Raw genomic sequence first — 14,075 nt, forward strand, 5'->3', positions numbered from 1 at the left:
TTGTGGAAACAGCATGTTCTCAATACAAAAATACAACTCCATCTCACCACCTTCGAATCCTTATGTCACAAGGGCGAACCAGTGGCGAGAACCACCTCCGTCTTATACGCATTTTTACACGACCTTGAGAATCAGGAAGTACCTAGATTCAGGGTTCAGTGGGAGTCGGCTCTCCAAACACAGTTTACGGACATGCAATGGCAAAACGCTTGTATACTAGCGCATAAGTGCTCTATTAGCACTAGACTGCAGGAGAATTCATATAAGCTTCTCTCACATTGGTATGCCACTCCGGATAAAGTGAAGAGATGGTACCCGCTGTCCTCAGACTTGTGTTGGAGATGCGGCGAGGCTAAGGGCGATATGCTACATATCTGGTGGAACTGCCCCAAGATATCTAGCTATTGGGATCAAGTGTTGGGACTAATTAGACAGATAACAGAATCCAAGATGATGCTCTTCCCGGCCTGTTGCTTACTTCACATCTCTGACCTTTCACTGGGGCAATATAAAAAGGTCCCTGACCAAACACCTCCTAATGGTGTCGAAATCACTGATCCCCAAATATTGGAAATCCCAACTAATACAGACAGTGAAAGAATGGTTGGGAATGGTTAACCTTATTTATACTATGGAGACGCTCGCTATTGCCGATGAAACGGCTGACAGATTTCACACAACCTGGTCCCCATGGGTACTTTTCAGGTACTCGGACGCTTTTTCTAGACTCACTAAGGGGTGATTGTGATACACTGACATTGGGTGGAATTTAGCTCTCCGGTTCTCCCTGCTTTCCGGGGCCCCGGTGGGGAGGAGCTGACGGACCCCCTCCGTTGAGAGGGGATCGCTCTCCGCTATCGCCTTGCTCTCTCTTACTCTTCTCCATCTTTGTTCATAACCACTTTTTCTTTTCTCCTTTTATTCTTTTCTTCATCTCCTTATACCTACCTTCTCCTCTTGAATTCATTGCCGAGATCTACAGATACCTGGCTTCTGATTCTTATGTACAATTAGTTTTATTGGCACGATTTCAATATATTTGTGTAAACGCCTGGATTACGTCTTGAAGCCGTTCTTGTAACGGATTTGCTGCTCAGGTGACAAATGTATTTCTTCTTTTCTTTTGAAAGAAAGCTCAGATTTACTGTTTACCTGTTGGAATTTTGCTGCATACTGTGATATGACGTAACCCTTGTTTTCTACTGCATCTGTTTATTGGCTTAATAAACTCTTTTAAATTGGAAAAAAAAATACAACTCCCTCTTCAAATACCTCTATCCGTGGTAGTAAAAATCTTAATGATTTACGCTTCATCACTCAATTTCATTCTCGTCACAAACAAATGGAGAGTATTGTAAGGAGACATTGGCCCTTGCTGCTTCAGGATGAGCATCTCCTTCTTGTTGTTCCCAATAGGCCAAAGTTTGCGTACAGAAAAGCACCTAATATTAAGAGCAAAGTGGCACCAAATAAACTTAAAGAGAAACCTCCTCCCCCTGGTAGCTCTATTCCCACTTTTCTAGCTATCTCGGGTATGTACCAATGCCGCAAACCATTATGCAAAACCTGCCAGTTTGTGAGACACGGCCAGAAGGATTTTGTTGTAAAAGGAAAAACATACCCTAGCAAGGGTTTTCACACATGCTCCACTGACCATGTGGTATACTGTCTAACATGTCCTTGCGGCCAGTTTTATGTAGGGAGAACCATTAGGCCACTTCGCAAGCGTTTTGGCGAGCATCGCCGTTTCATCTCCGGTGGATTAGATAATCACAGTGTTCCTAGGCATTTCCTCAAGTACCATCAAAAATCTACAGATGGTTTAAGGGTCTGGGTCATTGAGACAATGCCAAAGAACGTTTTCAGAAAACTCTGTCATAGAGAAATGTTTTGCATTTTTACTTTAAATGTTCTTGCCCCTGGAGGGTTGAACGAGGACTTTGAAACTAGTGCCATTCTCTAGATTCCTCCTTTCCTAATATATCTGTGCAAGATTTTTTAGTAGTATATAATTTTCTATTAGTATATTATTTTAAATATAGTGAATATTTTTAAATAATTGTAATCATTTCGGTGTGTATATATATATATATATATATATATATATATATATCTAGCTAATATATTTATACATATTTTTTGCCCTAGATATTTTTCAAAATATTTTCTCTTTGCCCCTTTATTCCCTTTCTTCTTTTTCCCCCTCCCCTTCAGTCTTATATATATGCCTAGTCTTAAGCATTATTGAAGACTGTGTAAAAATATTGATTCTCAAGTCCCCACCCGAACCTTATCAGATCTCCAGGCCAGTTTTAGGCTTAAATGGACTACCACAGCCCTTGCGTATCTGGGCAAGAAAATCCCTGCAGACATTTCCCGGACGTTCGATCTTAACTTCCCACTCCTATTGACCTCTACCCGTTTGCTCCTTGAATCATGGACTGGGAGTCTCCATTCCTGGTTCGGGAGGTGCAATCTTCTCAAAATGACCATCTTACCCAAATTTCTCTATCTCATCCAAGCATTACCCATACATATTCCTCCCTCCTTTTTCAAACAGGTACAGGCTCTCTTTACCAAATTCGTATGGGCTGCTAAGAAACCCAGGCTGCGTTATTCCCAAATGACTCTTCCCAAACAATGGGGAGGCTTGGCACTCCCCGACATTCGTCGCTATTATCTAGCATCTCATCTCGGACGGATTCTTGACTGGCGCAGAAATAGGACCTCCAAGCTCTGGATCTGTGTAGAACAATCCCAAACCCGTATACTCCTGCCTGGAGCACTCTGGTGCTACAAAGACCTTCCGACTACATTGAAGACACACCCCTTGATAGGGGCGACATTGACGCAGAGTCATCGGGCCGTTACTCAAACGTCCCTCTTGTCATCTGTATCCCTTTTACTTCCCATTCTAGGTCACCCGAAGTTCGAACCGGGTCTCGACCAGACGAACTACACGTCTCTTAGAGACTCCGGTCATGATCATGCGGCCAAATTTCTGGCCGATGGGCACTGGCCCTCCATTACAGACCTCTCGGCAGAGACAGGGACATATCGACTCCCCTTCTGGAAAGCCCTACAGTTACACCATTTCCTTCATTCCTTACCAAGACCGCGGGACTTTGAGCAACGTTTAACTCCTTTTGAGATCTTAGGTTCCGGTACGGAACCATTGACCCACATTCTTTCGCAGACTTACGCTTTGCTATCCACACCGCGGGAACCGCTCCACCTAGCCTGTCTATCCAAATGGGAGAGGGACCTTCAACGCACTTTCTCAACAGCACAAGCGCAGCGCATTGTCACCTTAGCTCTTAAGTCCTCACCCTGCACCAAAATTCAGGAGACTAACTTTAAGGTCCTTAACCGTTGGTATTTAACCCCCTCTCGTCTGAGTAAATGCTTCCCTTCCTCTTCAGACCGGTGCTGGCGCTGCAATGAAGAGGAGGGTACTATACTCCATGTCTTTTGGACATGCTCTAGACTAAGGAGGTTTTGGGATGAGGTACGCCGCATCATTCAGCAATTTACGACATATGAGGTTCCGAATGAGGCGGACTACTTTCTGCTACACCACTCCCCGACACCAGTCAAGAAATATAAGAGATCCCTGGTCTGCCATCTTCTCAATGCGGCCAAAGCGTGCATCCCTCTGTATTTGAAGTAAAACTCTCCCCCAACTGTGGCACATTGGTTGAGGAAGGTGGAGGACGTGCGGAGGCTGGAGGACGTGATTCTCAAAGCACAACACAAACAAGAAATCTTTAAAAAGACCTGGGACATCTGGTGCATGTTTATATTTTCAGCCGAAGGTCAACGTCTATTGGCGTCCTGATCCTTCTCCACCATCTCGAGCGAGAGGTGGGCTGGGGCCACCGTCATGTCCATGCTTGTTCTTACCCTTTTAATCTTTTCTACGCCTGATCTCTACCTTTCTTTTCCCCCCTCCCCCCCCCCCTTTTTTTCTCTCTCTTTCCTTTTCTGACCCCCCTATGTCTTTAGCTGTTGTTACCTTTTGGTCCCGAGCACCTCTATTTAGTAGCTCGGGACGTCCTACCCCCTCTTATTTACAGGGGGGGACGTAGGGGTCGACTTTTGCTCCGGTGCTTTCCAACTGAGCGTTGACAAGGGCTACTAATAAATATCCTCCCTCTTTCTTTTGGTTGCAAGTACATCAGAATACTATTTGTTATCTCCTGTCTCATGACCTGGTTTTTGTACTGCCTCTCTTGTAATCATTGCCCTGTGTATATGTTTTATTATATGTACTGAGGAGCTTCGACCCATCTGGAAATCAATAAAATTATATATTTGAAAAAAAAAATATTGATTCTCATTTTCATTTTATGTTTATTTTTATTTTTAAATGTCGCTTATTGGTTGTTGTTCTGTATGAAATCATATTTTTTTTTTTTGTTTGTTTGGATAGGGATTTTGTTTCTGTTTCTCCTCCTGTCCTATACCTTTATATTGTGATAACGCTCCATTTACATTTTCCCAGCCCTAAGGTCCACCCAGGTAGTATAAATTAGTCCCATACACACACAGTCATCAGGTTGATAAAGGAACCAATGAGATGTTCCGAAACGCGTCCCTCTTTGATGACTGCTTCCTGTTTTGCTTCTTGTTTGTGGTCCATGCTGGTTGCTGGTTATCGTCTCCTGCAGCTGACGTCACTTCCAGGATCCTCGTGTTTTGAGACTGTGATTGCGGGCTGGCCTGTCAGTTCTCTCGGAGCTCCCTGCTGTTTTTCCTGTTGGCATTCCCTGGACCACTGCATTAATGCCGGACCACCTACATGGATATTAATGATATGCTCTGCCAGTCTACATATCTTGTAAGTGTTTTTAACCCTTTTTGGGGAAATTATTTCTACACTTAGAGGCGCCTTTTCTTTGTTTTTCTGTTTCCTATTCAGAGATTGCTTCTCTCCATAAGTGCAGCCTAAGTGTGGAAGATACCCTATTATAGACTTTCTGGTTCATAAAGACATCTGTTTTTGCTTGGTCCTGAAGTTCAGAGCGCCCTTACAAACTGTATCTGGAATATTCCAAGTATACTGTCATCTATCTACCTTGTCTGTACCTCAGTTGGCCGTTCTGAAGTCTAAATAAATGCATCTCTCTGGATGAACTGAGTTGCTATGGGAATAAGTCAAACTATTTATCAATTAATCATTTATTATCATTCTTGATCACTTTACTATATGACTACAATATCCATTAACATTTTACACCAAATGAAGCCCCAATTTATTTAGAAAAAAAAAAGCATAATTTTCTTGTATACACTAAGTATTTGTGATGATATGTACAGTTTTATTAACACCTGCCAAAGTTGCAAAACTGAATTCAGACATTAAAATGTGTTTTTACCGTTAGGCATTATGGAGTTAATGGGATCACTAACCACTTGGGCATCCTCAGTAGAAAAAGTTGGTGCTTGTTTAAAAAGTGATATAGCCGGATTCATCGTAGGGACTGCCCATTTATTAAAAAGGATGGTACATATTCTTTATATACCTATAGAAGTCTGCTGTAACAAAGTGTAAAAAAAATACCTTTAAGGTGGTTCTAAAGGCTGAAGTTTTTTTTTTTACCTTAATGTATTCTCTGCATTAAGGTAAAAAACCTTCTGTGTGCACCCCCCCTATACCTATGTGAAATTATGTAGATTCAGGGCTGTGCATGAGAGCAGCATCACTGCTCTCTTTCCCCCTCCTTACTGGTTCAGCCAGTGAGGAGGGAGGAGCGGGGCGAGCCACACTGTGTGTGTCAGCACATAAAACATGGCTAGGGAGTAAGCCTCCATGTGTGAACCCATACCAAGAGGCTTGCTATTGTATCACTCAGCTGAGGGGAGGAGCCGGGAGCGTCAGCAGTTGACCCAAGAGGAAGGAGACTGGGGCTGATCTGTGTAAAAACATTGCACAGAGCAGGTAAGCATAACATGCTTGTTATTTTTTTTTTTTAAGATGTTTACCTTTACAATCACTTTAAGTCACTATACTAAAGTCTTGAGGACATTTTAATTCTCACCTTGGCATATATGAAAGCTTCTTGAATAGGAGCCTTACTGCAATACATGGTTTCTATGAAAGCCTAGAATGATACAAATAAATCATATAAGAGAAAAGTACAGTATGAGTACAAGTTTAAAATTGCAGCTACTTTATCCATATATGTATTAAAAAAAAAGCTTCTTTTGTTAAAAAAACAACTCAAAAGTGTAATGCAACTTTGATACAGTTACACCTATTCTGTAGCCACACCTCTCTCACAGGATTACACACATTTGTGTCCGATCCAGTGAGATTTCAGCAGTGTTTCTTTTCAGAATATCCTGCTCTGCGCTCTCAGGGGAGTTAGTCCTAAATAAGAATCCAAGCTCTTCAAAAGATTAATGACAACATGGTTGGCCCAGCACAGAAGATTTTAATAAGTGGCTTTGCTGCACTGACACAGCCAATTTATTTCACTGGATTCAAAAATCTTGACTGGGGGTGGGTGCGGACTGGGTACACAAGAGGGAATTTTGACTTACTTGCAAATTCTTGGAGTACAGCAGGACTTGTGCCTTGGATTCATAGACCATAAGTTACATACTGGCTACCTTCAAGTGACTGGACACTAGCAAAAAACTTTGCTAACAGCTGCTATTAGTGCACCCTTATAAAATCCCATCCACTCAAGTTTTTTTTTAGCAAACTAATAAGGAGTGACAACAGGAAAGGAGTGGAGGGTCCCGTGTCCTGTACTGTAAAGTCAAAAGTCCCTTTATTTTCATCATACAGTACACAGGGCTTGTATTCATAGACCATGGGACATCCCCAAGCTTTAAAATGAGGAGTGGACAACAGCACAGCAACAGAACTGCCAACAGGCCAACAATAAACAAGGTTTAAGCAAACCAAAAACACTCACGTGACAGCTTGAAGCATCTTGCAATTGAAGCTCACAGATGCCAAGGCTTGGACATCCCCTTGGTAAAACCCAGAGAAGGTGTGAACAGATGACCAGGGCTGAAACTGCAAGTGTAGGCTTTATGGGGGCTTCATAATGCCAACAGAATCTTCAAAATAAGGCAGCATCTTCAATAGGAAATGTAAGGTGTTTATTGAGGACTGAAATGGAAGGGGCTACTACTGGAACAGCATTTTTTTTCTTAAAAATTTTATTTTTAAGAGAAGTGAACATCCTTTCAAGATTAGGCCAATCCTTACATGCATGTATAGGAAAAATCTTCTTTTATTTTTGCCAGCTTCTAAGTGCCCAGAGGGGCTTGTTTTGGCTGAGGAGAATCAGGTCTTGCTAAACAGCACAGTTAGTTTGCACCACATCAGTGAGTTGACTGATTATTATTATATTATTATATAGGATTTATATAGCGCCAACAGTTTGCACAATGCTTTACAATATGAAAAGGCAAAGTAAAATTATATTACAATACAGAAGTAATAGGAGGGCCCTGCTCATGGAGCTTACAATTTAAAGGGAGGGGAGGTGGTACAAAAAGTAATAGCTGCAGGGGACTATTTGATGGAGGTGACCCAAGCACAGTTTTTAGGTGGAGGTGGGGTAGGTTTCCCTAAATAAATTTGTTTTCCAGCATCCTCTAAGTGTGAAGAAGGTGGGAGATAACTGGACATACTAGGGTAGGGAATTCCAAAGAATGGGAGAGATTCTGGAGAAGTCCTGAAGGTGAGCATGAGAGAGGACAATTTGGGCGATACCTCCAGATGAGGCTGGTGATGGAGCTGGGGCAGTGTTGTATGTTGTAGGCTTTGTATGTTGTGGTTAGTAATTCAAATTTTATATGTTGGGCTAGTGAGGATGAAGTTGAAGTAGTCAAGGTGGGATATAACCAAGTAGCAAAAAACTGTATCAACACTGGATTACTGCAAGGAATTTGCAACAATGGCAAAAGGAATATTGGGACTTTATATGAAGCATAGCTAAGAACAAAAAGATTTGAAATCACGTGATCATGGGCTCCAAAAATAAACAATAAATCAGAAAAATAACATGATAATATAATTCAATAAGTTCTCAGCAATTTATTGTTACATGATAATGGCATAATTGATGAACAAAGAAAAAAAAATTATAAAAAATAAAATAATTGTCTTAATACAAAGTAATAAAGTAATAATAATTCATGAACAACATGATTACATTGATAATAATAAAGTATAAAACCAATCTATGGGTAATAGAGACATTGGTACACGGTAATGTAATAATACTACTTCATAAACAACAATCATGTAATCAATAAAAAAATATAAGATTGAATAAATAAATAAAATAAATAAATAAGAGTGTAAATGATAAATTAATATAACTAATTCGGAGTCTCAAGATCACATAATGTTGAAGGTGTAGCATAAGGCTAAGGCTTTACAATGGTAAGGTACACAACACTTCACTTTCAGGAAATTATATATATATATTTTTTTTATTCACCAGTTTTTCACTTGGGTTTTTTTTTTTTGCACCGGCACATGTAATGGGTTTCATACACTCATCACTATTCACTCTCTCCACAGAACATTCACGGCTATTGGCAACTACACCCCATCATTGAATAGTCACTATTGGTGTTCCTCATGCTGCTGCCCTGCGCCTCGATGTGTCCCCATTTTTGCGGCCTCAGCTCCGGGGAGGCTTTGATTCCCTCATGGCATCCTCTACCTTGAACAATATTACCTTTACACTTTTATGTAATTATAGGTAAGAGCGTCTAGCATATTCTTGCCTTCTTTTCCGTTTTTGTCCAGCAACTGTTCATCTGGTAATTCTCTACTTTTTATCATAGATTGTTGCACCCGTTTTATTGCTCCTAAAGAGTGGGAGTCCCCACGAAACGCGTAGAGCCTTAGCCTTATGCTACACCTTCAACATCATGTGATCTTGAGACTCCGAATTAGTGATATTAATTTATCATTTACACTCTTATTTATTTATTTTATTTATTTATTTAATCTTATATTTTTTTATTGATTACATGATTGTTGTTTATGAAGTAGTATAATTACATTACCGTGTACCAATGTCTCTATTACCCATAGATTGGTTTTATACTTTATTATTATCAACTTAATCATGTTGTTCATGAATTATTATTACTTTATTACTTTGTATTAAGACAATTATTTTATTTTTTATCATTTTATTTTTTTCTTTGTTAATCAATTATGCCATTATCATGTAACAATAAATTGCTGAGATCTTATTGAATTATATTATCATGTTATTTTTCTGATTTAATGTTTATTTTTGGAGCCCATGATCACGTGATTTCAAATCTTTTTGTTCTTAGCTATGCTTCATATAAAGTCCCAATATTCCTTTTGCCATTGTTGCAAATTCCTTGCATATAACAGGGATGGAGGTAGATGACTTTACCCATTCGTTACCTCATATAAAGTCCCATTAATCCCGTCCTCCCCTTTTTTCCTCAACACTGGATCACTGACATATTATTGCAGCGCATGAGATCTTTTGGTGGTGGTGTTTGTGGATTTCTTTTCTACAGAGACAACTCTCTAATACAAAAGAGAAAGGATTGGTATGAAATACGTATGGTAGGCCCTCTCTTCTCTATGAATACAAGCCCTGTGTCCTATACTGTATGTATTGTATGGATTAAGATAAAGAGACATTGGACTCACCTGTAAATTCCTTATCTTGGAGTACAGTACAGCACACTGGACCCTCCCCTCTGTTTCCTGTGATCACTCCTTATTTGTCCAAGCCCTTGTACATACGGTCGGACATTCCGACAACAAAATCCTTCGGATTTTGTCCGAAACTGGTGTTGCATACACACGGTAGGACAAAGTTGTCGGAAAATCCGATTGTTCAGAACGTGATGACGTTTGTTCGTTACGACGAGACTACGTTCAGGCTAGTAGCAAATAGCTTCGGTCTTGTAATTTGATCTGAGCATGCATGGTCCGATCGGATCATGTTGTCGGAAAATTTTATATCCAGCTCTTAAACTTTGTTGGTTGGACATTCCGACAGAAAAAGTCAGATGGAGCCCACACAGGGTCGGATTATCCAACAACACGATCCGACATTTTTCGTCGGAGTTTCCTACCGTGTGTACAAGGGCTAAGAAGGTTATCCACAAGATGATCTGCACAACCAATAGATGCTCTTAAAAAATCTTCATATTTATGCAGAAATCACAGTGTACAAATGCAGATAAGATTGGTTGATGCTTTTCAGCATACAAAGCCTTAGTCATAACTAAGAAGTGAGAGGCAAGTGGTCATTGAAAGAGAATGACTGGGTTCAAGATTTGAACCTTACCGGTAGTTAGGGTCAAATGTTGATCCAGGCTTGACTTGAGAAAGGTCAAGATACACCCTGTAGAGTATTTATAGGGATAGAATTTTTTCACGGAGATGTACGCCTTTATTGAGAAGAATACCTTCTTTTGGCTGCATTCACACTAGTGTGAATTGGATGCAGGTTCTGCGCATCTCTAGCTCTGTTTCAGGGCCGAATTCAGGCAAAAATTTGTCCCCGATTTGTCCCTGAAATGAAGAACAGCCAGCAACCATGATGGAATACTTTAAAAAAGAAGGTCCAGAAAATTCCCGTAGGAGCCACAAAGAGTTTGCTAGGCATCTGACTATATCAGTGTACCCCACAGTATGCTTTGTCTTTCTATTCCCTGAAGCAAGCAAGGCAGGAATGTGAGAGGGAAATGCATACTGTAAAACGGGGTGAACTGATTCCAGGGTGTGACTAGGGCACCTACCTCAATGGCCCAAGGATCCCTGGGCCAAGACACAAACCTATCCAGTTTGTTGTTGAGTCTATGCCTGGTACACCTCCACCAGAATGTGTGGAGAAAAAACTCTGGGTGGAGAGACCATTCCCTGAAATCTAGCTAATGGTGGCCTAAGGAATCACCTTATCTATTTTCCAATCCTGAAATATGTACCACAGACAGGTCCAGAACATGAAGTTCTGCCCAAGTCAGAATCAGCTCTGCTTCTCAAAGAATTCCTGTATCTACCACTGTGGTTTATGTACGCCACCTCTGTGGTATTGCGAAATTGCTCCCACACTGGCAATCCCAAAAGTTTGAGGGATCCAGTGCTGAAGGGTAGGTTGAATTGCTCTGAGCTACCAGACGTTGCCTCCTCTGGTGACCTCATCCCCTGAACTGACAGGCATTTCAGGACACCTCCGTTGACTGACAGGCTGGTGTTATTAGCACCTTCCACACCAAGGCGAGAAAGTATTTCCCCAACTCCAGTGAAGGCTGGATTGTCCACAACCTGAGGCTAACTTGGACTGATGCTCAGAAAGAGTCTGCTTGTCTCATGCTGTCAGGATGCTGAGCATATGGGACTGCCTCAAATCATCAACCCCACCACCCTTATGCAGAGATGAACAGGGGGATGCCCCAATGCAAGTTCCACACAGACAAATGATTCCAAAGTTTTTTTGAAGAAGGAACATGCATGCCGAGGCTGTGTTCTGGATAAAAAACAGATTTTCTAGGTGGCACAATTGTTTCAGGGATGACTTTTGGATTTTAAGGACCCAGCTGAAGTTTCACAGGGATCCGAACCAGCTGTCACACATTGGTCTTGAGACTGTCTTCTGATTTTTCTCACAGGAGCAGGTCATCCAAATTACACAGAATGGAATGGCCTGTGCTCACAGAATAGCTAACACTGGGGCCAGCAGATTCATGAATGCTCATGGTTCCATGGCCAGGCCAAAGGCACCACACAGTAAAATGCACATATCGCTGATAAGCCAAAAAAGAGGTGATGTGAAGGTAGGTAAGGTAGGTAACCTTGTTGTCCACCAAGGAATGGAAGTCCTCTGGAGAGAAACAATCATTTACTGCACCGTTTTTATATTTCTGAACATGCACAAACTTGTTCAAGGGCTTTGGATCCAGAATGGGACACAGATCGCCATTTGGCTTGGGGACCATGAAGAGGTTGGAAATACAACTGTGAAATCTTTCTGGTTCAGGAACAGGAGTAATGACCCTCTGAGACTGCAAGGAAGAGGACTGTTCTTTTGTTGGGTCCAGGAGGCATATTCAAGGGCATGAAGCGTGAGACAAGATGGGAAACTCCAGTTTGAAGACTCTGGACTAAAAATTTTGAACCCAGATATCTGAGAAATATAGTAACTGGCTGCAAGGGCTGCCAGATGGACACCACAACCCTGAGCCTGTACATAACCCGGCAGCTAACTCACATGCCTAGCAAAGTAAGTGCCAAATGTGGGATCCAGGACAATAAGCAGCTTAAAGACATCCCCCTTTCTTCCACCAGGGTCTGGGTATATGTCAAGGCTGGGCTCAGCCCTTCCTTCTCTGAGCTGGCCGCTCAGCTGTCGGCTAATTGCCAGCTCCTTTCTCTCCACAGTGACACAGCTGTTGTTGATTTGCTCATCAGTCCTGCATACTTACTCTGGCTCCTGATCCTGCTTGCTGTACTACTGCGTTGACCTCTGGCTCTCTGACATTGGCATTGGCTGACTACCCGATCTGGTTACTGAACTCTGGCTATGTATTGACTACGCTTACTCTGTTTATCTTTTTATTATTATTAAACAAGTGTGATTAACTGTACTTCTGTCTTGGTCTGATTCATGGTTTCTGACAGTATAGCCCCTCTAGGAACAGTAATCCATAGGGGCCGTTCCAGATAATTGCTGCAGCTTTAGAGCATTGAGGCTCAGCAGCCAAACACAGTTGGTAGTAGATTTCTGTGCATCATAGTAGAAAAGCTCTCTCAGAAGAAAGAATCCATCACCTATGAACACTAGCAAAAGACTGAGGCAAAGTTTTAAGTGGGTGAGGCTATGCAGGGCTGAGTCAGGCTTTGCTATTTGCCAGTGTCCAGTCACCTGGAGGCGGAGCATAACCCACTAGTCTAAGAATTGACTCTCCTGTGTCCTGTGATGTATGACTAGGAAGTTACATAAACGTTTACTCATTCCCCATGTTTTTTTAAAACTCTAATGCTAGCCAAAATTTTTACTTTAGTATTGGATCATTTTTTAATTGCTATATGTAACCTAAAGAGGGAAGTTTCTCCTCACTTTCTAGCTGTGTGATACCAGGAAACAGGGTAAAAGGTGTCCCAGGAAAAGAAAGCCAGCAATAAATAATAGCAGCAATAAACACCTGACAGAGGTCTCCAACTCTTACCCCATACTATTAAGAAAAACGATTATATTGCTCATTTGTCCCCATTGGATACATATTCCATCACTTCCTATGCGTTATGGCAGTCTTTCCCTATTACAGGAAATTATGAAATTTTCGCTAATGCAGACACAGAGCAAAAAATTCAACACAGGTTCTTCTCCACTTTTTATATATTAAAAAAAAATCTATACACCAGGGAGGTGCAGCTATTTATGTTGGATGATACACTAGACTGTAGTACGCAGATCTGGCAAAAGAACTCACAAATGCCAATTGGCAGACCTCCTTCCATTTCAACCATAAATCTTTCAAAGTGGTACAGGGACCCCCTATCACTTCATAAGATTTTTTCCAGCAGTGTCATCCACTTGCTGGTAATGTAGTACAGCAAAGGGCACTTACCCCCATACCTGGTGGGAATGCAGTGGAATCCGACCCTTTTGGTCTCAAGTTTTTTTTCAGTTTATAACAAATTATATCATGAGCCCTTGACACCTACTCCAGAGATTGCACTTTTGTCTATGCTACCGGCTCAGTGGTTTCTCAGAAGTGAGGTCTGTTAGGGCCTCCCCTGTCCTTGTGGGTGTACACTGTCAATGATATCATGTGTATGAAAGAAATGTTAGCATTAGGCGATGCTACCTTTGAGAAATATAAAATATTGTGGTTTATATGGCTCGACTTCTCTACCTCTGACACCTTGAAGGCCATGCTATCATCGGGATGAGCCTTAATCCGTCACCAACGAGGCTCAGAGGCGCTGCTCAAGTTTTTCTTCCTCCTCTCCTTAGGCCTTCTTGGGTCTAGATCTCCTTTCTCCTTCCCATTTCCCTTCTTACCTCTTCTTTCCCTCCCTTTTTCTCTGTTTTTCT

The 14,075-nt window shown here is 41.5% G+C and overlaps 1 protein-coding gene across 5 annotated transcripts in view; it reads right to left on the reverse strand.

Annotated features, from left to right (window-relative positions):
* The window catches only part of XPNPEP3 (X-prolyl aminopeptidase 3), a 287,901-nt gene that overhangs the window by 167,180 nt on the left and 106,646 nt on the right, over positions 1–14,075 (reverse strand). For all 5 annotated transcript variants that reach the window (XR_013262366.1, XM_077452550.1, XM_077452549.1 and 2 more), the window contains exon 5: positions 6,042–6,104. Coding sequence is in view for 4 of the 5 variants with exons in the window: in XM_077452550.1 (XP_077308676.1) it covers positions 6,042–6,104 (63 nt within the window). In the remaining variant the exon portion in view is untranslated. The remainder of the gene's footprint in view (positions 1–6,041; positions 6,105–14,075) is intronic.

Source organism: Lithobates pipiens, unplaced genomic scaffold, assembly GCF_037356315.1.
Source record: "Lithobates pipiens isolate NorthernLeopardFrog02 unplaced genomic scaffold, aLitPip1_a1.2 Scaffold_23, whole genome shotgun sequence".
Taxonomy (NCBI): domain Eukaryota; kingdom Metazoa; phylum Chordata; class Amphibia; order Anura; family Ranidae; genus Lithobates; species Lithobates pipiens.